The sequence below is a fragment of the Laccaria bicolor genome, genomic scaffold, assembly GCF_000143565.1.
Source record: "Laccaria bicolor S238N-H82 LACBIscaffold_68 genomic scaffold, whole genome shotgun sequence".
NCBI classification, from domain to species: domain Eukaryota; kingdom Fungi; phylum Basidiomycota; class Agaricomycetes; order Agaricales; family Hydnangiaceae; genus Laccaria; species Laccaria bicolor.
Genome location: NW_001889939.1, coordinates 62,345 through 83,757, shown reverse-complemented (window position 1 = coordinate 83,757; position 21,413 = coordinate 62,345). Strand labels below are relative to the sequence as shown.

The following is a 21,413-nucleotide window of genomic DNA, read 5'->3' as shown; positions in this document are numbered from 1 at the left end:
CAGCAAAGAGGGGTTCCACACGTGCAAGAACTAACTTTTGCCGTCGTCGTCGTCGTCAACAGCGAACCAGGCAAGAACAGGAAACGGAAACAACGTGAATACCAAACGTTGACAACAAACAGTCACGTCGATAACTACACACAAACAACCATCTCGCGTTGGCGCCCAGGGCATTGGACAGCACTCTCTCACAGTACGAAAGGAAAAAACAATAATATGGAGTCAGTGGCTAATTGCGTCTGCAGCAACTCGTTTATTTAACAGCTCTGTCTTCCTAGGCCCCCAGCAGTCTCATTATCACAACAATGACTGTCTTCGCCGAAGAACCGCTCGACTCACCTGCAGGTTATCTTCCAGGCTATCCTGGTATGATTTTACAGTTCGGAAAATGGACAATCATTCGCAAACTAGGGTGGGGAGAACGATCTTCCGTTTGGCTCGTCCATAACACATCCCAACCACTTGAATTCCGTGCGATCAAGGTTTTGACCGTCACCGAGTCCAAAGGCGCAACAGCGTTGAACGAACTTCGGATCCAACGCTTGATGGAAGTCAGAACTGCTGAGGTCGACATAGTCAGGCTCCAAGATTCCTTCCAAGAAGGTGATCATCTATGCCTCGTCTTCGATCCGCATGGAATCACCGTTGAGCAACTGCGGAAATCCAATGTTGACGGTGGATACCTAGCCGTCCATTTGGCAAAGCAGATTGCTTCCTGGACGCTGGCGGCTTTGTTATCGTTTCAGGAGCCCAATTTGGTCCATGGAGGTCGGTGCTTGTATTAGGGCTCTGTGGATTTGAAGGACTGATGCGTGTGGTCTAGCCATTGCCGCTGACCACATTGTTATAGGAGAACTCGATCAAGAATACATCGCAGCGGCAGTTGAATACCTGACATCAAACGGCGTATCGTATCCGTTGGTCAAATCCCAGCCTATCGACCCCAAAGGTTGGTATACGACATGGAACGAGGCGGCTACAGACTTTGCTGGAAAATCCCTCTATCTCCTCAATATGGGGCACAGTAAGACTTGAATTTCTCTTTCTACCGAACGCAATACACATTATTGTCTCAGCTACTCAGAACTCCGATGTATCGAAAACGATGACATCATCAAAGAGTGTCCCGCTCGCTCCAGAGGTGCTTCGTGGGCAGTCTGTGGGCCCAGGCTCAGATGTCTGGCAACTTGGCTGGATGGTACGCTGCAAATCTTTCTTGATTCTTTGCGTCTGCAAGATTAGACTCACGTTTTGTTCACTCTCAGACCTTCTGCCTCATATCTGGAAAGCCACTTCTGGATCAGGAATCCTACACCAAATCACCGATCGAAAGCCTAAACCGATCCCTGGAAGCTCCGGGCCTGGAAAACCGTCTTTTGCATAATACAACTCTCGCCAAGGAGGACTTGGAGGCCACTGCATCACTTTTACGCTCGCTCTTGGCTGCTGATCCCTTGCTAAGGCCCAGTCCCAACGACCTGCTCGAGATCAAGTGGATGCAACAAGGTGATATATGCACGTGTGGGTGGTGCCAAGCCGACATGGACGTTGTCGAGAATTAGTAAACTCAGCGGTGCGAAAAACTGAAGGTATTAGGTTCACGAGGGCTGGTATTAAGTCGAGTATCTGTGCGACGCCCTGCTATCAGAATCGAAGAGACAGATTCGAGTCAAGCGTGCAAATTTGACATTGTGACCCAGAATCCAAGGTCGCATTCCCTTGCGGCTGAGCCGAAGATACTAGCCCTAGTCGAATATAGACTTCGATATATCCCTGTAAGCTGGCGCTTCCACTGAGTCTCCAGAGCAAGAACAGGAAACGGAAACAACGTGACTCGGAATACCAAACGTTGACAACAAACAGTCGCGTCGATAACTTCACACAAACAACCATTTCAACACAATCCTTTACGCGTTGGCGCCCAGGGCATAATTATAAGGAAAACTACCAAGTAGTTCGAGCTACCGCTGGATTGAGGTGCGACGAACGGGCCAACTTCAAGTTTCAGGAATCCCGTTCAGGCATACAGGATACCGCATCACCTTCGTTGTTGATCCTCGCTAACCAATCTTTCTGCCAAAACTCATGAGCTTCGGGATACACATCCGCCACGACCCTAGCGTATTCGCCGACACCTTCCTTATAGTTTTCTCCAAATAATTCCTTCTTTATGGAGCGTGACGGTAAATACATTGCAGAGGGCGCATGTAACAAGATCTTTGTCAGCGTTGTCGGGAGGAATGGTAACATTTTCCTGCGATAGATATAAGTTGCATGATGGATGATAGGCGAATAGTTTTAAATACCGTATGAGGGTGTCATTCATGTGAAGACACATTAATGATGGCGCCATCTCTATAAAAGAGCTTTCGGGTTCTTCAAGATAACCTTCAATTTGAAGTCGTCTAAGAGATGGAAAAACGGTGGGAGGGCCCGACCACACTAACTTGTTAGTTTCATAAGATCGACCCCAAGACATTTTTCTGAAAATTGAGAGATCTCGAAGGACGGGCAACTCGGGAAGCATGACTTCCAAAAGGCAGTACTCATGCATCGACCAATGTATAGTGAGGTTTTCCAGAGACTGGGCCGCCGCTTCGAGAATGCGACGAAGAGCGGCAAGGATTGTGTATTGGAAGCGATCAAGGGAAGAGAGAGAAACTTTAAGCCAGTCAAGATTCGCAAGACTCGTCACTTGTAGAGTTGAAGATGGCATGCTGGCCAATTCCTCCACCTCTTGCGCCAATTCCGCTTCCTCTTCAGCGGTTAGCTCGTAAAAACTGCCACTATCAGACTCGGATATGGCGGAGTCGCTTCCATTTGTTTCAGAGTCTGTTTCCTCAGCTTCCGTACAGGCCTCGGAAGTGCTCTCCTCCCATGTAAGATCTTCGGAGCCGCTCTGCGACTCCTCATCTGTGTCATCGGAGTCTTTTGCATACGTTTCCTCTGAGTAGACGTATGCCATCGGATCGGGACAGTGGACAAAAAGGTTCCTGATGTGTCTAAACTCGGGGGGAAGCGATGATATTGTAGATTCGAACGCGGTAATTTGGTTGCAACCCGTGAGCGCGATGCTTTGATATCGATATGGTTTGGAGTATATGTTTATTAACCGCGAGACTTGGGAAAGGGCGATGGCGGTGTTTCCGTCGTCTCTGCATGCCATGGAGAAGATGACTGCCCATACCTCTGGGGGACATTCCTTAGCCATATCACGGTCGGCGTGGTCGTGCAGAAGGGGAAGGAGTTACATAGATAGATAGATCGATAGATATATTCCGGAGCGGTGCCAACGAGGAACAACCGTGTTTGTAAAAGTAAGGGACAGACTGTGCGTGGGACCCATGAAAGCAGAGGCAGGTGGCTCCAAGGTGGCTCAATAATTCTCGAGTTCGACCGGTCACAGATCAGGGTAAGAGCAAGGTAAGAGGCTCGAAGACTCAGTGAGGTACGTTTCTCATCTAACTGGCATTTGGTGCTATTACATTGGACAGCACAGTGGCTAATTGGGTTTGCAGCGACAGGCAGCGACTCGTTTATTTAACAGCTCGTTTTTTCCAGCTTGTCTTCTTTTTGCTGGCCGCAAGGTCCGCCCTCGTCAAGTGCAGCCGACTGAACTTAACTCGAGATTATTTGTTTTAATAGCACCCATGAATCATGAATCGGGTCGTCCTGAGGTCTGTTTACCCATCCCAACCCATGTCTTTGTGAGGTTCAAATTGGACCCCTGTGGCTAGTTGATATCGAATCGCTTGGAATGACCCAGAGGAATGAGTACAGAAGGAAATCGGATTGACCCATAAATGATTGTTCAACTTTCAATGAACTCCAAATATCAACATGCATCGTTTCAGGTGAGTTTATTCCCCAGTGAAGAAGCAAGTTCTAACGACAGGTCTCATTGATGGACAGTACCAGCAACCCGATGTGATTCCGCGTAATGAATTCATCAGCCTGCGAGAACGTCGACACGCACAGAATGTTGTATCCCTCGTGACAGAGGTATTAACTCCAGACTAAAGTCACAAAGGAGTGAGTGATAAAGGGTTCTTGATCATCGTGCCTCTGCGCTTCTTACCCTTACATCAAAGTTGGCCAACTTCCACACCTGAGTGTCAAGGATCGACCGACAATCGTGAAAACTCGTCTCGATCTGGGGTGAGTTGCTTTTCAAGCAAAATTCATCTTCTAAAAACGAGGGAAATATCAGCAGCCCGATGTGATATGTCCACTGTCATGATTTGACAGAATCAGCACAGACACGATCGGATGGCACAATGTGACAAGACGATATGACTGCGTCGGATAGGTTCGGCGACGTGTAGAGCAATTAATCAATGCCCCTTGAAAGAGAAAACCCTTCAATCGATCTCAGGTGAGTTACAGCAGCTCAAAGGCAAACTCAACCGACATTGTTCCAAACATAAAGTGAGAGTCAAGTCCTCCATGACCCATTCATTGGCACAGATGACCTCGCGCCAACGACTCGATACATTTTCGCCATTCACGGATTCGACCTCGACAGACAGTCACGGTTGTTCCCACCTGTCAAATGTCGCAATCGGCAATTGCGGTTGTACGTCGACATTGTGGGGAATTCTGGGGTAATGTCTAAAGGAGTGTTTGTCCCCTGGAATATTCGAAAGAAGGCCTGTTCGTTGGGAAAGAAGGGTACCATCGTCTGGCGTGATTCGAGGCGCGCCACGCAGGTGCCGCAGATCATGATGGTGATTATCTGGTGTGAAATTGACAATCAAGTGAACGATGATTGGTTGGGTGCATCGGAGGGCGTACGATGACCGCAGCTCGAGATTTTTTTCTCTGGGTGAAACGTTCGGAGTAAAGCAGCATGAGAGGGTTCAGGTGAGGAAAGGCTCAAGAGCTGACGCAGCTGGCTATAAATCTGGCTTTGGTTGGGTGCTCACGAGGTCACAGATGTTCACGCGCTCGTACAATCAGAGGCGATTAGGCACAATTTGTAGGATCAGGTATGGTCGAGAACGAATTTTAAAATACAGAATATAAGCTTTGAGCGATATCGATCATACGGTTATCTAAATCGGTCGTTATCTAATCTTAATCTTAAAATCGCTCTCTCTGGATGGAAAATGCGCGGTTTTGCTAGAGTACAGAGAACATACACTATTGCAGAAGAATACAAATGTGGTCAAGAAAACATACGGGACGCGAGGTGCCCCACCCAACGAATCACAGCGGACAAATCGGTCATGCAGAGTCAGTTGATCTTCAGTAGCTCAACCTCAAATTTGAGCGGCGAATTTGGCGGTATCACCGGTGGGAAGCCGCGAGAACCATACGCCTATAGGCCAGTCAGTAAAGGACGCGACTCATATGAACAAGATCGCGTGTTAAACACGTACATAGTCGGGGGTAGCGGTGAGAATGGCCTTTTGACCCAGTGATAGTTGGGGAACGCCTGATCCCCACGATAATCAGCAAACGCATAGCGTTTAGAGAGGTGCGACTAACCCTCGTCCCAGCCCCTGATCACCTTACCGACACCAATTTCTGTCTCGAACGGGGATCCTCTGGTGCGGAGATGATCAGAAATGAGTGATTGGACATCAAGGACGCGACGCTCACCGATCCCGACTCGAGTCAAACACACTACCATCCAGAAGAGTACCGATGTAGTGAATTTGTACCTTATCTGCAAGAAAAGCGCTGGGATCTTAGTAGATGGTTCGTCGCGCGAACTGACGGTAATTACGCACCACCTTTCTTAGGGAACGTTTTACCGTCGCCGGGAGAGATAGATTCTACAGTGACACCCTGCGACAGAGAACGGTGAGTGATATGGTATACGGATTGACGACATGACTGACCATGATGTAAATTGGTATGAAGAACAGGATAGAAAATGGTCACTACTGTAGCAGAGACACTTATAGGGGCGGGGCACGGATCTTGATCCGATAGATTTGGTGTTATCCGGGGTTTTCCCTCCCGAAATCTAGTCAAAATCTAGATGAAATAAGCTGAAATCTAGCTGTCCTTATCGATCGAATAACATACACAGGGTTACGAATCGCAAGGTACGATTGCGTACGATAGGCTACGATACGATGTGCGTGTACCAAATGCGCACACACACACGTGAACTCGTGACTTTGATAGTAACGCGTGACTCACCCAAATTTGCCATGAACTCCAACGATCTCTTCTCGTTTCTCGAGGAAGAAACTGTTCAAGATGAGCAAGACGACATGGTCGTCGACCAACCCACCCACAAACGAAAAGCGGATCAACCTCTCGACGATTCTCTGCCAAACGACCCTGGTCCATCCTCACCCAAGAGGCCCCGTATGGCTTCCCCAGCTCCCGTTGTACTTGATGATTTCGAGACCGAAGCGAAGCGAGAAGTCGCTGCCAGTGCCGGGTTGACTGGTGCGGTAGAGGCAGGCACACGCCTTGAGCTAAAGCATCAGGTCCGTGCCAATATTTAACTTTTTAATTGCATTCCATAATTCCAAATAGGTACGACACCAAGTCGCCGTTCCTCCGGGGTATGATTACACTCCCATATCAAAACACACGCCGCCTACGAAGCCGGATCGCGAGTACAAGTTCGAACTCGATCCATTCCAAAAGGTCTCTGTCTACGCCATACAACGAAACGAGAGTGTGCTTGTATCAGCACATACTAGTGCCGGAAAAACTGTCGTAGCAGAATACGCCATCGCTCAATGTCTCAATAGAAAACAGAGAGTCATTTATACAAGTCCCATCAAGGTTCCATTTTTTGCTTGTGTGTTGAACAAAGTGACGAATATTCACGTTAAGACTTTAGGCTTTGAGCAACCAGAAGTATCGCGAAATGTTGGCAGAATTCGGTGACGTCGGTCTTATGACCGGTGATGTGACCATAAATCCAACTGCGAGTTGTCTAGTCATGACTACAGAGGTACATGGTGCTTTTATAACGGCCCTCTACGTTTCTGACCCAAAGTTTATGAAAAAAAGATTTTACGATCTATGCTCTACCGAGGCTCTGAAATCATGCGCGAGGTAGCCTGGGTCATCTTTGACGAAATTCATTACATGCGAGACAAAGAAAGAGGTGTTGTCTGGGAAGAAACCATCATCCTTCTGCCCCACTCTGTCCGCTACGTCTTTCTATCCGCCACAATCCCCAATGCCATGCAGTTTGCGGAGTGGATATGCAAGTCCCATGAACAACCTTGTCACGTCGTTTACACAGACTTCCGACCCACGCCTCTCCAACATTACTTGTTCCCTGCTGGTGGCGAGGGCATATACCTTGTGGTGAATGAGAAGGGCGAGTTCCGAGAGGATAACTTTAGCAAAGCAATGGGAAAACTTCAGGACAACATGGGAGACGACCCCGCCGATTCACGCGCTGGCAAGGGCAAAAAAGGAAAGATCAAAAAAGGCGGTGATAAAAAAGGTTTATATCTTGGTCATGTCATCTTTCCAGTTTATTTATCGCCCTCCAGGACCTTCTGATATCTCCAAGATTATCAAGATGATCATGTTGAAGAACTACAACCCCGTTATCGTTTTCTCGTTTAGCAAGAGGGAGTGCGAAGGCCTTGCGCTTACCATGTCAAAGTTCGAATTCACAAGTACAGACGAACAGGACCTCGTTACGAATATCTTCAACAACGCCATCGAAAATCTTGCGGAAGCTGACAGGCAATTGCCTCAAATCTCAAACTTGCTCCCTTTACTTCGGCGGGGCATCGGGATCCATCATGGTGGCTTGCTTCCGATTCTCAAAGAGGTGATAGAGATTCTGTTCCAAGAGGGCCTTATCAAGGTCCTGTTTGCAACTGAGACGTTCTCCATCGGTCTGAACATGCCCGCCAAAACTGTCGTCTTCACAGCTGCTCGCAAGTTTGACGGCCGAGAGTTTAGGAACTTGTCCTCGGGGGAATACATCCAAATGTCAGGACGTGCAGGTCGACGTGGTTTGGATGACCGAGGTGTAGTTATCATGATGTGCGATGAGAAACTAGACCCTGCTGCCGCGAAGGGCATGGTAAAGGGAGAAGCTGATAGGCTCGATTCAGCGTTCCACCTTGGGTACAATATGGTGTTGAACTTGATGAAAGTGGAGGGTATCAGCCCAGAGTACATGCTGGAGCGGTGTTTCTTCCAGTTTCAGAGCAGTGCTGGGATACCTAAACTCGAAGATGGTATGAGAAGGCATTCTTCATCAGTCACATCGCTTACGATCCGTATGAATTGGCAGAGCTGAAAGTGGAGGAGGAAGAGCGCAGCAGGGTGGTCATACCTGACGAAGAACTTGTTTCGCAGTACTATGATTACCGACAACAGCTGGACCAAATGGCCGCTGACTTTCGCGAGGTCGTCACCCATCCGGAGTACTCGATACCCCACCTCAAACCTGGTCGTTTGGTGAAAGTAAAATACCAGAAACTCGACTTTGGATGGGGTATCGCCGTGAACTGGCAAAAGCGAACTGACGCAAAGGTGAGTGATGCAAAGGATCAATATCTGATAGTCTGACAGACGTTGGTGTAGGGTCGGGGAGGTCCTAAAACGGAGACTTTACCGGCGCACGAACAATACGTCGTTGACGTCCTGTTAAACTGTGCTCCTGGGGGTTCTGTCCCTAAAGATCGTAATGTCACCGCCGCCACCCCAGGTGGCATTCAGCCCTGTGCCCCAGGACAAAAGGGCGTTCCTCTTGTCGTTCCAGTCCTACTTTCGACAATTGAAGGTATCAGCCACCTACGGATATACCTGCCGAAAGATTTGCGTCCAGATGCAGGCAGGGAAACGGCTTGGAAGAGTTTATTGGAGGTGCAGCGGAGGTTCCCTGACGGAATTGCGCTTCTTGATCCTATTGAGAACATGGGTATAAAGGACAGCAAGTTCTTGGACTTGGTTAAGGTGAGGGAGTTGTTTTTTGTATGTCCAGGGTGCATACTGAAGTACTTGCGTTCCAGAAAATCGACATCATGGAGAAAAAGATGTTCTCAAGCCCGCTCCACAAGGACCCACGGCTTCCAGAGCTCTACACCCTCTACGCCAAGAAAAAGGAGAGCCAGGAGCGCATCAGGTCTTTGAAGAAGCGTATACAGGCTACGTACGACGTGCTGCAACTCGAAGAGCTCAAGTGCAGGAAACGGGTCCTGCGTCGGTTGGCGTTCACAACGTCCGCTGATATAGTGGACATGAAGGGACGCGTTGCATGTGAAATTAGTTCAGGGGATGAACTGCTTTTGACAGAGTTAATATTCAATGGCGTTTTCAACCCGTTGACTCCTGAACAGTGTGCGGCGCTGCTGAGTTGTTTTGTGTTTACTGAGAAGGTGCGTCGTCCGGTTTTGCTATGGCGAGACCTCATATCGATTCATCCTGCATTCTTGCCTCGTAGAGTGAACAAGCAACGAAATTGAAAGAAGAGCTTGCTGCGCCTCTCCGAGTCATGCAAGAGATCGCGAGGCGGATAGCGAAGGTATCCAAGGAATCCAAACTTGCTGTCGATGAAGACGAATACGTGTCCTCGTTCAAGGTGGAGTTGATGGATGCAGTGGTCCAATGGTGTCGTGGGGCCTCGTTTTCGGAGGTTTGCAAGGTTTGTCCGCTTCTAGCTGTCTCGTCCTCTCATCATTTTGGCTGATACTATTGCTTTGAAGTTGACGGACCAATTTGAGGGAAGCTTGATTCGCGTGTTCCGCCGTCTAAGCGAGCTTCTCCGACAAATGACTCAAGCGGCCAAGGTCATCGGGAACGCTGAGCTGAAGGAAAAATTTGAAAAAGCGTCAGAGATGCTGGAACGGCCAAATTCCGTTATTTTCTGTTCATCATTGTATCTTTAAGATCTCTTGTTGGCATTTATCCTTCTGACGACTGTTTTGGGATTTCCGAATGGCTGATCGCCCAACCTAGCGTCAAGGGATTACCATTACATTGACTTTACAGCAACAAGATTCTGCATTAAAGCATACACACAGCGCCCATTGCGCCGACTTACTGTTCCGACCACGAGCTTTCCTGGTTGAGCACGTTGAACCCAAGGTTGGCTCGGAACCTGTCCAGAGCACTGTCGGGCTTTTTTGTATCTTCCTTCCGACAATACTGAGAGAATGGTTTGTGTGCATTGCACGACCCCAAACTTTGCTCATGTCCCACCAAACATAGTCTCTCTCGTAGACAGACATCGATATCATGTGAAGTCGTAGCTTAGTTCACGATAATATGAACGCCAAACAAGCAGCTTCTGGGGCCGAAATTTGATCCTTCCGTTCATGTTATGGACATTCATTTCGTCAAGATAAATTGATCTTGGTCGACACCTTCCTGAGAAATAGTTATTCTCTTCCCCTTTATCACCACAAAAGTGAGAGGTGTCGTCACCTTTGCTAGTCACTACCACGTAGTAGCTGCGAAGTACGTACCAACTCGTTTACGCCTCCGCAACAACGTTGATCCTTATGATCGTAAGTTGAAGGCCCAGTCGATACCTGCGAGTTTAGTGTCAAATTTACGGCAACACAGTACACTATGCCATACTTGCTAGCTGCATTTCAATGGAAATGGGTATCACTATTTGGAAAGATCAGCTTTTGGTTTGAAATAGCCCAGAGGTATGAAACACACAGATTCAGAGTTTTGCATCCACTACTGCACCTTCGTTTTACTAGCCTTCGCACGCAACTCTTCCGCCTCTGCTTGCCTCTGTCGTTCTGCAGCGATCAATTCAAGGGTACCCTTCAGTAGATGGAGAGTGCAAGGATATCGCCTAAAGCATTTCAGGTGACATGTCCGAGTGCTTTTTTCGTTCAAGTTGATCGCTATCATCGCTTGTATGCGGGGGGTCGGTGGTATCGGTATTGACTTGTGGCATTGAAACGTTGTTGCATCAATTCCTTGATTTGTCCACCGCCCCAGTCGGTAGCCAGCAACGCCATACATGTAATCCAGGATGATGGTGGTTGGACACGGTGTGCCTGTGCCTCTCATGTATGCATCAAATCGCGGTACTTATAGTTGGTAAAAGGCTTACCAGGCTATCCACCATTTCAAAATGCTGCAGGGTGATACGATGGGATGGCATTGGGCCTGTTTCAACGCAAGGGATGTCCTGGGATGTCGGCAGGTTGCAAAGCGAAGTTCGGGGTCTGGAGATCACCAGATGAATAAAATTCAGAATTTAGGTGCTTCACATACCTTTAAGAATGCGCTGCTCCATTCCGCGTAAAATGTATGCAACGTCGAGTACAAAAATATTGCATTTTCAAGTGAGTTGATGCTCAGATTAACGGATTCTTCATCGAGGTTATAAAGATGCTGACGATCTTGGAAAACGAGTTGAATGTACTAGGAGAGCATTTAGCAAGACGATGACGTCGAGCGACGAGAATGTAACTTCATCCCCCTTGCTCTTGGGAAGTAGGTGCGCTACTTGAGAAACCCTGCTAGTCATCCTTGTAAAGACACACGCCGAACCGTCTCGTTCCATTATGCGACCACGGAAATCCAAAGAGCGTGGTGTTTGCGCAGAAGATGTTATTCCGCTGTCCATTGCATGGAAATCAATGAGGCGATAATCCCCTATATAAGAAGAAGTTAAACAAGAATGTTGGCGATAAGCAACAAATATGGAATATGTGAATATTACCCAGTGTTATGTTCGACAGGGGGGGCCATTGGGCAAGTTATGGCAACAAATATGCCCTACTAGCTGCATTTGATCGGAAATCTTTATCTCTACTCGCTGCATTTGATTGGAGATCGTCATCACTATTTGAAAAGATCAGCTTTTGGTTAGATATAGCCCAGCTGTTAAAGTCACCGCAACGAGGACCCCCGAAAATCCTGCAAAAGGCTAGATACTGATTTTGGCTGTTTTTGGAGTTTTTGTCCGGACTTTTTAAGTTCTCACGCTTTCTGACTTTGTTTTCGTGCGTTTCATCAAAAAAGAGCTCGATGACCCCTTCAAATTTTCGAAAACTTGTCCGGATTTCGGTATCTATCATTTTGCAGGATTTTCGGGGGTCCTCCGCAACGCTGCATTTGATTGGAAGTCGTTATCCCTTCTAGCTGCATTTGATTGGAAGTCGTTATCCCTACTAGCTGCATTTGATTGGAGATCGTTACCACTTTTTTTTTTTTTTGAAAAATCAGCTTTTAGTTAGAAATAGCCCAGAGGTATGGAACACACGAGTTTTGCATCCACTGCTGCACCTTCATTTTACTAGCCTCCTTCACACGGAGCTCTTCCACCTCCGCTTGTCTCTCTCGTTCTGCAGCCATCAATTCAGGGGTCGTACCCTTGATCAACATGGAGAGGACATGAAGATCATCCATGGCCTGAAGCATTTCAGGCGACATATCTGAGTCTTTTTTTCGTGGCTGTTTCCTTCCCACTGGTGGATGATAACTGAGATCTCTGGAGTTATCGGACTCCAGGGATGTGTCAGTATCATCACTAAAATCCTGAGGGTCTGGTATCGGTATCGGGATTGACTCGTAGCGTTCCATGAAACGTTGTTGCATCACTTCCTTGATTTCTTGTCCACCGCCCCAGCGCCGGTAGGCAGCAACGCCATACATATAGTCGAGGATGATGGTGGATGGACGCGGTGTGCCTGTGCCCCTCATATCTGCATCAAATTGCGGTATCGATTGTAAATAACTAGTCATTGCTTCAAAATGCTGGAGGGTGATGCGATTGGATGGCATTGGGCCTGTTTCAACACGAGGGATATCGTCAGGTTGTAAAGCGAAGTTGGGAGTCTAGAGACCATATGAATAAGATTCAGAGTTTATGTGCATCACACACTTTTAAGAATGCGCTACTCCCTCGCCCAAAACGATTATGTAATGTCACGTACAAAAACAAACCGTTTTCAAGCGAGTTGATGGTCAGATCAACGGGTTCTTCATCAAGGTTATAGAGATGTTGACGATCTTGAAGAACGAGTTGAATGTACTGGAAGAGCATTTAGCAAGACGATGACGTTGAGCAACGAAAATGTATACTTCATCCCCCTTGCTCTTGGGGAGTAGGTGCGCTGCTTGACAATCTGCTTCTCCCATCATTGTAAAAACACACGCCGGACCGTCTCGGTCCATTATATCTCTATGGAAATTTGAAGACCGTAAAGTTCGCGCATTGGATGTTATTTGGTCATCCAATCCACAGAAATCTACGATGCGATAATCCCCTGTAAAGGGGTGAACAAAAATGTTAGCGAGAAGCAACAAATCTGTACATTACCCTCAGGAACAAAAAAATATCGCTCATCCAAATTATCCAGGGTACTGGTGTCGTAGTCGACGGGCGGGCCATTGGGCGTCGTAGAGAGATCTCCACGGACCCCACAAACTGTGAAGACAAGAGAACGAAGCCACTTGACAGGGCGCAGGGAAAGTCTTTCAATGTCGACAAACGGGATGGACAGCGCCAGAATTTGTCGGTCTTCGATAGGCAAGTAAACGTCCACCATGGCGAGACGGCAACAAGTTGGTCAGAGTAAAGAGCTGTCACACTGAAAGGAGCGAAATGTTTCATTTGCGACGACAGGAGAAGTGCGACAGCTAAACCAGTGGCCGCTGACTTTCGAGAAGCCGTCACCTATCCAGAATACCCTATATGTACCCCAACGAGAAAGTCGACTTTGGATGGATGTCGTTACAAAAGATTGACAAAAGCGCATAAGTGAACGTTTGACAGCTAACTGCATAATCGTAGACCATATCTAAATTTTACTTTGTGCGCTTTTATTTGTACAAACAACCATATTAGGTAGAACACCCTTCCAAGTTGGCAAGTTCCAACCGCTCCACCCTTATGACGTGCGGGGCGGGATTGGAGCGTTTGGAGCAACTACCGAAATGGTGCTAGAATGTGGAGCAAAAGGCAGCCCGCGCGCATATGGGCATCATGGTTTACATAGCCACGGCCTAAAACGGATGTTTATGCACAACCAAAGGCGCAAAGTGAAATTTCAGATGTGGTCTACGATTATGCAGTTAGCTGGAATGAGTGAGAGAAAAAGTAAATGACCGTGTCCCGAATTCCGACTTTGCACATGCCGATGAGAGGTAAAATTCGTCCTTACCAAATTCATAAAGTACTGTATGTCTGATGAATTGAGCAACCTACTTAGCCTCAAGGGAATACCAATACATTTATTTCACAACACGGCGTGTGCACAACGAGGCTTTACATACAACGATAATTTTACATGAACTTGAAGGCGCATACATACCGCCCATTCAGCCAGTTTCTTATTGCCCTGTTTACGAGCTTTGCTTGTTGAGCACGTTATAACCTAGATTGGCTCGGAACTTGACGGCCTCGCTGGCAGGTTTGACTTCGAGAGGCTTCACAGGGCGATGGCCAACAGCAGCAGCGATGCGGTCGGATAACTCTTGATCGACAGCGGCCCAAACAGAAACTATGGGATAGGTGAGCATCGTTCAAAGAGGGGGAAGGAATACGTTAAAACGTACGTTGCCTCGCCTTGACTTCCGCACTCTTGACATTCTTGAAGTGGCCAGCGACGTTTTGTACATACGTCTCTCGGGCCTTGTCGTCCCAGACCTTGCTCCACAAGGCCCGGGGTTGCTCAAAGTCAACTACCAACGCATATATTCAGTAAAATGGGTGTCGATCATCTGAGAATCACCCACGTTCAGTGACCTCGCTCAAATCTCTCCAAGCACCGCCAATAAAAGTCTCATGCCTCTCCTCACGTTCCAAGTCTCGGGCAGAAGAATCGATGGCTCCCTTCTTCTCCGCGTATGTGAGGGTCTGGATCGAGCTCTGGTAGTTGGGCCGGTTACCCTGCGAAATGAAGGCGGCAGGTCCGTCGCGCTGGAAGTTGGCAACGGGGTTGAGTGGTGCGTTGACTGGCAATTGCTGATAGTTGGGGCCAAGGCGGTGGCGGTGTGTGTCAGGGTAAGAGAAGAGACGCGACTGCAGGACGGGATCGGCGGAAGGCTCGATGTAGGGTATGAGATGGGATGGTGAGAATGCAACCTGGCCATGAGCATAATGAGTTCAATCACTGGGTTATTGGCGGGTAGTGAAAACCCACCTGCTCGATCTCGGCGAAATAGTTTTTGGGGTTCTCGTCGAGAACAAGTTTCCCAATGGGCCGAAGGGGGAACTCGCCGTGTGGCCAGACTTTGGTAAGATCGAGGATGTTGTAGCGGAAATTCTCAGCTTGCTCCGGAGTCATGGTTTGCTAGATAAACGATGAGCAGCATGTTTTGTGTCAATATTGCAACACGACCCACAATGAACACGTTCCAGATTGGGTATTTGCCGGCTTCGATGGCCTCGAACAGGTTTTGAGTACCGTAGTCTGGATTCTCACCAGCAAGGCGGGTTGCGGTTGCATCGTCGAGGGTCTGTGGGTAGACAAGTTTGAGTCATCCTTCAGCGCAGGTGGCAGAACAATCGCGTACCTTGAAACCGCCCCCAGCACGAAGGTGAACTTGGACGTACACAAAGGAACCGTCATCCTTGACCCACTTGAAGGTGTGTCCGGAGTACCCGTGCTCCTGGTGATAGCCGTCTGGAGTTCCACGATCAGAGAAGAGGATCATGATCTGGTGGATCGACTCTGGGTTTTGAGAAAGATAGTCCTGCGAACGCGTGAGATGAATGAACTAATCAAACGAAGCGCATATACATACCCAAAACACATCGGCATCCTTCAGGTGGGTCTGGGGATCCCTCTTCTGGGTGTGTATGAACTGGGGAAATTTGGCAGGATCGCGAATAAAGAAGACAGGGGTGTTATTGAAAACCCAGTCCCAGTTGCCCTCTTCAGTCCTTAGCTTGATTGAAAAGCCACGGGGGTCACGAGCAGTGTCCGCTGAACCAGATTCACCACCAACGGTGGAGAAGCGGACTGTAGCGCGAACCTTCTTGCCTACGCCCTGGAAAAGAGACTGGGAGGTGATGTCACTGAGGTCGTGTGTGACCTCAAAGTAACCATGTGCACCAGCACCTTTCGCGTGAACCTAGATGGCATGGTCAACGTCGTGAGTCAGTCTCGATGAAGGATTGCGACTCACAACACGCTCTGGGATACGCTCGCGGTCAAAGTGTGCGAGAAGATCGATATGGTGGAAATCTAAAAATCTAAAATCTAAACCTAGTGGCGACGGTATGCATTGGGCACACCTTGAAGCAACAGGGGCCCCAGACGGCCGGCTCTTTGAGCAGCATAGGGCTCGGCGACGGGAGCACCGTTGGAAGTTGTGTAAACGGCACCGTCCTGAGTGGAAAAAACTTGCTGTGAAGGCATGAGGATGATATTCAAAAGGGGAAAGGGGAGACAAGTACCTGTTAATTTTCGTTGCTTCTTATATAGTGGGGAGGCATTTACCAAGCAGGTAGGTAATGATGATTCAATGAGCGGATCTCCACACACGTGACCTGAAGGACTTGGATCGGCAAAACCGGTCATAGCCGTGGCCGTCAGACCCGTGGATATATTTAGAAATCCGTGGAAACCCCTGATCCTTACCTTGCTGCCCTTCGTCAGTTCTGTGGAACTCTCCTTCTTGACAAAAAAACACTCTTTGATTGATTTATTCAAATCCAATTATCTCTTCAAATTTTCCTCCAAACTTCGCCCTGATTTTATTATTCCACATTATACTTATATGCATTTACAGAATTGACCATGTTACATTTCTGACCTGAATGCTATGAATTTAATGAAGTAGCAAACATCTTTACAGGCCAGAAATACAATGTGTATATGGCGGCTCAGTGACAAACACATACCTTACACATTTGTGAGCACCAAAAGTTCTTACGACGAGATAGTATGATTTTTTCTCAATTATCACTACTTTGAAGACTTACTATTTATATCCAACTTGTGACGTTTGCTCCTCATGTGGATGTAGACCGCAGCTCATTTCTTACTATTATTAGAGAATGAGCTTCTACTACTAAAGTTCATATAAGATATTTTCCTATAATAAAAATCTTCTGAGAACCTTCTAACACATATTTTTTCTTATGGAAAGCAGCAAAGAAGAGATGATGATAAACGGAGGGCTGCTCTGAGCCGCTAGCCACGGATGTCCGTACCGTGGCTTATTCAAAGAAAATCCATGGATCGGGTATAATACTCGGTCTGATCGCCAATCAAATCCCTCGTCGTTGATTGGCTGATAGAAACCTTCTACGCTTCCACGCTCGTTCACAGTACCATGTATGTCAATATTTCCATTGTTTAAACCCCGAAAGCACTTCGAGATTGGGTCTCCTGATAATTCATATGAAATACAGCTGCGTGGCCGTCAGAAGGACGTCCTTTTCCTATGATGTTCCGGCCGTCTATGTAAGCTCATCGACCGTTTAGTTGTACCCCGAGTATAGACGCACTCACAATGATTCCGTTGGGCAATATTTCCTGATCGCAGCACATTGACTGGAGCCAACCGACATGAGCATCAGAAAGACAGGAAGATACGCATATACCGGGTTAAACTGTATAGAGCCATCATTTCAGCACGAATGAATCATAGAGGAGCCCAATCCACACGTATTTGAGGACACCCAATCTTTCCCTAGAAAGTTACAAGCTATGTAACGAGCTAATATATTCTTCATGAAAATCAGGGAGGGGAAGCCTTGCGTTCTTTACCATCGTATCAATATGAAATGAATAAATGGAAGCCAGTAAGTAGACAGGCGAGGGAAAAGCGCGGTGATAAATGACTCCCGAGTAAGAAAAAAAAACCGTGGACTTTTCAAACAGTCAAAGATTCACCAGAGGAAGTAATCCAACGCAAGCGTTGGACTTGTAGAAATTCGCGAGCGGTATTGCCCAAAATGGAAAATATGATGGCAAACCACGTGGCTCAATTTGGTGCACAACGGACAGACGAGACTCACGACAACCTCCAGCAACGCCCGCCCCGTTCCCCACTATCATCCATTGTCCCAATGGTGAGATTTCCTCTCGAAACGTCGCAGCCCATCTATCCATCGCGAATTTCTGGTTCCAATGAACCATTTTGAGCTGGATGCGCGACCAGATGTCCGGATGAAGTTTTGCTGACCCCTCTGCTCTCCAGGCCTCAACAGACCTCGCACCCACATACGCCGCCCTCATCCTTGCAGATGACGGTATTGAAATCACTGTGCGTTCTCATCCCACCGCTTTCTCAGAAGAAAATCAGAATATGAATTGTCGGTCGTTATTTAGTCGGATAGAATCGTCGCATTGACAAACGCTGCCGGCGTCGACCTCGAGCCCATTTGGGCGTCCCTCCTTGCCAAGGCGCTGGAGGGCAAGAACGTAAAGGAGCTCTTGTCGAACGTTGGCTCTGGAGGAGGCGCACCGGCAGCTGGCGGTGCTGTACCCGCTGCGTCAACTGGTGCCGCTGCTGCTGAAGCACCGAAAGAGGAGGAGAAGAAGGAGGAAGAAAAGGAAGAGTCAGACGACGATATGGTGCGTTTTGGATGTATTTTTGCTAATGGGTGTGACGCTGATGACTTGATAGGGTTTCGGTCTCTTCGATTAGAGTATCCTCATCTTTCTTTGTTTTCTATCGCATCGCACTTGTATTGCCTATCTAGTGTCGTCGCAAAAAAAAAACTTTAAAACGGCATTATTCTGTTTGGGTTAAGCATCATCGGATTGCGAGGGAATTCGGTCAAGATCTGTTCAAAAGGAATCTTGTTGTGCACTCCAGGGGCAAACTGGATACGCTGACGATTCTATGAAACCGAATACAGGGAATACATGAACGGGTATTTACAAACATCTAAGAGGTAAATCGGGAATACAAGATGGACAACGAAAACAAAGCATCCAAAAGTTCAAATACTCATCTTCATCGCGATACTAGGATGTGGTTCATACCCTTCAACCACAAAATCACTATAAACAAAATCCTCAATATCATCAATATTGTCCCTCGCCCATCTCAACTTTGGAAACGGCCTCGGCTCGCGCTTCAGCTGCTCCTCCAGCGCATCGACATGATCGCGATACACGTGAGCGTCACCCAGCTGAATGATGAGTTCGTGCGCAGTTGTCCCCGTCACATGCGCGATCATGTGCGTGAGCAGCGCATATGAGGCGATGTTGAATGGGATTCCGAGGCCCAAGTCGGCGGAGCGTTGATACATCAGACAGGAAAGTTTGGGTTTTTGGGTTGGGTCGGAGGCAGGCGGTAGGTGTACGTAGAATTGGCAAAGCATGTGGCACGGGGGTAGAGCCATTTGTGGGATATCTACGCGTAGGATGTGAGTTTACGCGTTCTCGACGCGAAGTAGAGGGTAAACGGACCTTTGGGGTTCCAAGCGCTCAGGATGATACGACGATCAGTTGGGTTCTCCTTGATCTTCTTGATACACTCTCGAAGTTGGTCAACACCTTGACCGGTATAATCCTTGTCGCAATCCACGTACTCCGCTCCAAAGTGCCTCCATTGAAAGCCATACACAGGCCCCAAGTCACCCTCGCGTCGATGGCCCAACCCGCGGCCCTCCAAAAACGCCTTCGAGCCATTCCCATCCCATATCTTGACGCCCTTTTTGGAAAGGATCGTCGAGTCCGTAGAACCATGAACAAACCATAAGAGTTCCTCAACGATCCCGCGCATGAATGTTCGTTTTGTGGTTAATAGTGGGAGCGTGGAGTCTGCGAGCGAGAACCGCAGAGAGGGGGGCGCGAAGATGGCGATGGTACCGGTGCCTGTACGATCTGGACGGATATCTCCCGCGTCTAGGACGCGTCGGATGAGCTGGAGGTATTGTTGCTCGTCGTGTTCTTGGTCGTTTACGTGTTGAGATGCCATTATTGACGCGACGAGACGCGACTTGGAGAGAGAAAGGAGATTGATTTGATCACGGGACACAACGGAAAGTGCCGAATAACTGTACATAGGGTAGATGCCGAAACCGGCTTGAAACTCTGATTCCTGCGAGATTTAGAAAACAAGTCCTCCTCATCACTATCTCTAAAAAATGGCTGCAGCACGCGGTTTGTATTCTCATTTATTCTACTATGCATTGTTCTCATCGTTGTTCGTAGGTGGAGGTGCCTCTGGAACCAAATTTCGCATGACCCTCGGTCTCCCCGTCGGCGCCGTGCTCAATTGCGCAGACAACAGCGGCGCAAAGTCGCTCTTCATTATCGAGCCTTTCGGGTTTGGAGCGCATCTTAACAGGTTGCCTGATGCGGGTGTGGGTGACATGGTTGTGGCGTCAGTGAAGAAGGGAAAGCCAGAGTTGAGGAAGAAGAGTACGCCTTTCGTCTCTGGGAGAATGAGATATTAACCCTTAGTTTGGTGACTAGCTATGCCCGCTGTTGTTGTGCGTCAACGCAAAGCTTGGAGGAGGAAAGATGGTGTCTTCCTCTACTTTGAGGTACGTTCTTGCATACTTTGCTCCTTTGCGTCGTATTGATCTTGATGAAAAGGATAACGCCGGTGTTATTGTCAACCCCAAGGGTGAAATGAAGGGATCTGCTATCACTGGCCCCGTAGCAAAAGAATGCGTACGTCCCAAACGTTTACATGTCCTCCGATTCCTTTTTTGACTCTATGTCCAGGCTGATCTCTGGCCACGTATCGCATCCAACGCTGGCACAGTCGTATGAGTGGAGTTGTTTACGCGCTTTCTCTTTTTTTTTCCATCTCATCAACCATATGTTCAATACCTCATGATATGAATTGATATGGCAAACGAATCACTTAGGTCAATCTAAGTGTCGATTTCCAGCAAGGTATATACAAAATACAGTGAGGGCTGCCTATATTACGACAGTAAAAGTTTCTCCTTCTCCTTCGGTTTGATCTTGACACCAGCCAGCTTCGTTGTCTTTGCCAGTCGAGGCGGATGGTGTTGTAAACTTGACGGGCTAGGACTCGAAGTCTTGAATGTATCAGACAATGACCGCGCTTGCTGTTGTTGTGGAAGCATAGGCAGCGCTGGTAGTGGAGCTTGGATTCTTGGTCTGGGTGGCTTTGGGAGGGGGTTTGGTAACGACGGCGGTGGTTTCAGAGGAAGGGAAGGGTGATAAGGTAGTGTCGACGTGCTGGCTCTATCTAACCCATCGATTTCTGCCTCTGTCGATGTTGGCTTGGGATTCGTGCTCTCCATCTGACGTAGCTTGGCTTCCATCATAGCAATCTTGTCCTGCGTTTTCCTGGAAGCGATGTCAGTAAGGGTGGTCCTGACGCACAGCGAACAGCTTACCCTTCATGTCTTGTCGCGGGCCCAGTCTTGAGCATGCTTAGGGTAGTCGGTCTCCCCGTTTCCATCATGCTCTTCTTATGCTTCGACCCCGACGCGACTCCGTTCCCATACTGATCAAGAGGGGCTTGATGAGCAAAGGTTACGACGAGTTTACGGCCACGGAGGAGTTTGTCATGGGCCAGTGTTAAAGCCTTCATTGCGTCCTACA

General features: G+C 48.0%; 13 protein-coding genes across 13 annotated transcripts; 6 read left to right on the top strand and 7 right to left on the bottom strand.

Moving 5' to 3' along the window:
- Positions 1–305: 305 nt before the first annotated feature.
- LACBIDRAFT_334689 (uncharacterized protein) lies at positions 306–1,562 on the top strand (the record flags this gene model as incomplete). Its single annotated transcript, XM_001889500.1, has 4 exons — positions 306–768; positions 824–1,024; positions 1,077–1,198; positions 1,266–1,562. The coding sequence occupies 4 exons, from the start codon at positions 306–308 to the stop codon at positions 1,560–1,562; spliced, it is 1,083 nt and encodes a 360-aa protein (XP_001889535.1).
- Positions 1,563–2,004: 442 nt separating this feature from the next.
- Positions 2,005–3,211, bottom strand: LACBIDRAFT_315162 (uncharacterized protein; the record flags this gene model as incomplete). Its single annotated transcript, XM_001889464.1, has 2 exons — positions 2,005–2,254; positions 2,307–3,211. The coding sequence occupies 2 exons, from the start codon at positions 3,209–3,211 to the stop codon at positions 2,005–2,007; spliced, it is 1,155 nt and encodes a 384-aa protein (XP_001889499.1).
- A 202-nt stretch (positions 3,212–3,413) lies between these two features.
- On the top strand, positions 3,414–5,023 carry LACBIDRAFT_295889 (uncharacterized protein). Its single transcript, XM_001889499.1, has 8 exons — positions 3,414–3,448; positions 3,519–3,587; positions 3,646–3,677; positions 3,738–3,854; positions 3,913–4,032; positions 4,092–4,158; positions 4,211–4,375; positions 4,430–5,023. The coding sequence occupies exons 7-8, from the start codon at positions 4,338–4,340 to the stop codon at positions 4,797–4,799; spliced, it is 408 nt and encodes a 135-aa protein (XP_001889534.1). The 5' UTR covers positions 3,414–3,448; positions 3,519–3,587; positions 3,646–3,677; positions 3,738–3,854; positions 3,913–4,032; positions 4,092–4,158; positions 4,211–4,337; the 3' UTR covers positions 4,800–5,023.
- A 75-nt stretch (positions 5,024–5,098) lies between these two features.
- On the bottom strand, positions 5,099–5,863 carry LACBIDRAFT_175463 (uncharacterized protein). Its single transcript, XM_001889463.1, has 6 exons — positions 5,847–5,863; positions 5,736–5,793; positions 5,605–5,671; positions 5,491–5,549; positions 5,382–5,437; positions 5,099–5,320 (listed from the first exon to the last, which is right to left on the bottom strand). The coding sequence occupies exons 1-6, from the start codon at positions 5,847–5,849 to the stop codon at positions 5,237–5,239; spliced, it is 327 nt and encodes a 108-aa protein (XP_001889498.1). The 5' UTR covers positions 5,850–5,863; the 3' UTR covers positions 5,099–5,236.
- A 463-nt stretch (positions 5,864–6,326) lies between these two features.
- Positions 6,327–9,833, top strand: LACBIDRAFT_255896 (uncharacterized protein; the record flags this gene model as incomplete). Its single annotated transcript, XM_001889498.1, has 10 exons — positions 6,327–6,449; positions 6,499–6,753; positions 6,812–6,925; positions 6,985–7,441; positions 7,479–8,180; positions 8,237–8,478; positions 8,530–8,901; positions 8,958–9,323; positions 9,389–9,589; positions 9,651–9,833. 10 exons carry the CDS (start codon positions 6,327–6,329, stop codon positions 9,831–9,833), a joined length of 3,015 nt encoding a protein of 1,004 aa, XP_001889533.1.
- Positions 9,834–10,811: 978 nt separating this feature from the next.
- LACBIDRAFT_315158 (uncharacterized protein) lies at positions 10,812–11,071 on the bottom strand (the record flags this gene model as incomplete). The annotated part of the gene is made up of 2 exons (XM_001889462.1): positions 10,812–10,964; positions 11,021–11,071. 2 exons carry the CDS (start codon positions 11,069–11,071, stop codon positions 10,812–10,814), a joined length of 204 nt encoding a protein of 67 aa, XP_001889497.1.
- Positions 11,072–12,144: 1,073 nt separating this feature from the next.
- On the bottom strand, positions 12,145–13,466 carry LACBIDRAFT_334685 (uncharacterized protein; the record flags this gene model as incomplete). The annotated part of the gene is made up of 4 exons (XM_001889461.1): positions 12,145–12,753; positions 12,800–12,949; positions 13,000–13,184; positions 13,238–13,466. 4 exons carry the CDS (start codon positions 13,464–13,466, stop codon positions 12,145–12,147), a joined length of 1,173 nt encoding a protein of 390 aa, XP_001889496.1.
- A 388-nt stretch (positions 13,467–13,854) lies between these two features.
- Positions 13,855–14,025, top strand: LACBIDRAFT_315157 (uncharacterized protein; the record flags this gene model as incomplete). The annotated part of the gene is made up of 1 exon (XM_001889497.1): positions 13,855–14,025. The coding sequence occupies one exon, from the start codon at positions 13,855–13,857 to the stop codon at positions 14,023–14,025; it is 171 nt and encodes a 56-aa protein (XP_001889532.1).
- Positions 14,026–14,132: 107 nt separating this feature from the next.
- Positions 14,133–16,305, bottom strand: LbCAT (catalase). The gene is made up of 9 exons (XM_001889460.1): positions 16,160–16,305; positions 16,051–16,109; positions 15,667–15,996; positions 15,436–15,615; positions 15,265–15,378; positions 15,063–15,212; positions 14,656–15,004; positions 14,476–14,601; positions 14,133–14,420 (listed from the first exon to the last, which is right to left on the bottom strand). The coding sequence occupies exons 1-9, from the start codon at positions 16,281–16,283 to the stop codon at positions 14,263–14,265; spliced, it is 1,590 nt and encodes a 529-aa protein (XP_001889495.1). The 5' UTR covers positions 16,284–16,305; the 3' UTR covers positions 14,133–14,262.
- A 1,600-nt stretch (positions 16,306–17,905) lies between these two features.
- Positions 17,906–18,609, top strand: LACBIDRAFT_192214 (60S acidic ribosomal protein P1). The gene is made up of 4 exons (XM_001889496.1): positions 17,906–17,944; positions 18,073–18,138; positions 18,204–18,449; positions 18,502–18,609. The coding sequence occupies exons 1-4, from the start codon at positions 17,942–17,944 to the stop codon at positions 18,520–18,522; spliced, it is 336 nt and encodes a 111-aa protein (XP_001889531.1). The 5' UTR covers positions 17,906–17,941; the 3' UTR covers positions 18,523–18,609.
- Positions 18,610–18,673: 64 nt separating this feature from the next.
- Positions 18,674–19,803, bottom strand: LACBIDRAFT_192231 (uncharacterized protein; the record flags this gene model as incomplete). The annotated part of the gene is made up of 2 exons (XM_001889459.1): positions 18,674–19,236; positions 19,293–19,803. The coding sequence occupies 2 exons, from the start codon at positions 19,801–19,803 to the stop codon at positions 18,821–18,823; spliced, it is 927 nt and encodes a 308-aa protein (XP_001889494.1). The 3' UTR covers positions 18,674–18,820.
- A 156-nt stretch (positions 19,804–19,959) lies between these two features.
- LACBIDRAFT_186549 (60S ribosomal protein L23) lies at positions 19,960–20,727 on the top strand. The gene is made up of 5 exons (XM_001889495.1): positions 19,960–19,988; positions 20,040–20,249; positions 20,304–20,374; positions 20,427–20,504; positions 20,559–20,727. The coding sequence occupies exons 1-5, from the start codon at positions 19,973–19,975 to the stop codon at positions 20,604–20,606; spliced, it is 423 nt and encodes a 140-aa protein (XP_001889530.1). The 5' UTR covers positions 19,960–19,972; the 3' UTR covers positions 20,607–20,727.
- Positions 20,728–20,764: 37 nt separating this feature from the next.
- On the bottom strand, positions 20,765–21,402 carry LACBIDRAFT_315152 (uncharacterized protein; the record flags this gene model as incomplete). Its single annotated transcript, XM_001889458.1, has 2 exons — positions 20,765–21,155; positions 21,206–21,402. 2 exons carry the CDS (start codon positions 21,400–21,402, stop codon positions 20,765–20,767), a joined length of 588 nt encoding a protein of 195 aa, XP_001889493.1.
- Positions 21,403–21,413: the final 11 nt, after the last annotated feature.

Coding starts and splice junctions, on each gene's coding strand:
- LACBIDRAFT_295889 (XM_001889499.1), top strand. CDS start 4,338: ATGCCCCTTGAAAGAGAAAACCCTTCAATCGATCTCAG. Junction 4,376..4,429: donor AACCCTTCAATCGATCTCAG/GTGAGTTACAGC, acceptor CCAAACATAAAG/TGAGAGTCAAGTCCTCCATG.
- LACBIDRAFT_175463 (XM_001889463.1), bottom strand. Junction 5,550..5,604: donor TTTGACTCGAGTCGGGATCG/GTGAGCGTCGCG, acceptor TCTCCGCACCAG/AGGATCCCCGTTCGAGACAG. Junction 5,438..5,490: donor GATCAGGGGCTGGGACGAGG/GTTAGTCGCACC, acceptor CGTGGGGATCAG/GCGTTCCCCAACTATCACTG.
- LbCAT (XM_001889460.1), bottom strand. CDS start 16,283: ATGCCTTCACAGCAAGTTTTTTCCACTCAGGACGGTGCCGTTTACACA. Junction 15,005..15,062: donor ATTTCGCCGAGATCGAGCAG/GTGGGTTTTCAC, acceptor GCTCATGGCCAG/GTTGCATTCTCACCATCCCA. Junction 14,421..14,475: donor GGAAGTCAAGGCGAGGCAAC/GTACGTTTTAAC, acceptor CCTATCCCATAG/TTTCTGTTTGGGCCGCTGTC.
- LACBIDRAFT_192214 (XM_001889496.1), top strand. Junction 18,139..18,203: donor ATGACGGTATTGAAATCACT/GTGCGTTCTCAT, acceptor GTCGTTATTTAG/TCGGATAGAATCGTCGCATT. Junction 18,450..18,501: donor AAGAGTCAGACGACGATATG/GTGCGTTTTGGA, acceptor ATGACTTGATAG/GGTTTCGGTCTCTTCGATTA.
- LACBIDRAFT_186549 (XM_001889495.1), top strand. Junction 20,375..20,426: donor GTGTCTTCCTCTACTTTGAG/GTACGTTCTTGC, acceptor CTTGATGAAAAG/GATAACGCCGGTGTTATTGT. Junction 20,505..20,558: donor GCCCCGTAGCAAAAGAATGC/GTACGTCCCAAA, acceptor CTCTATGTCCAG/GCTGATCTCTGGCCACGTAT.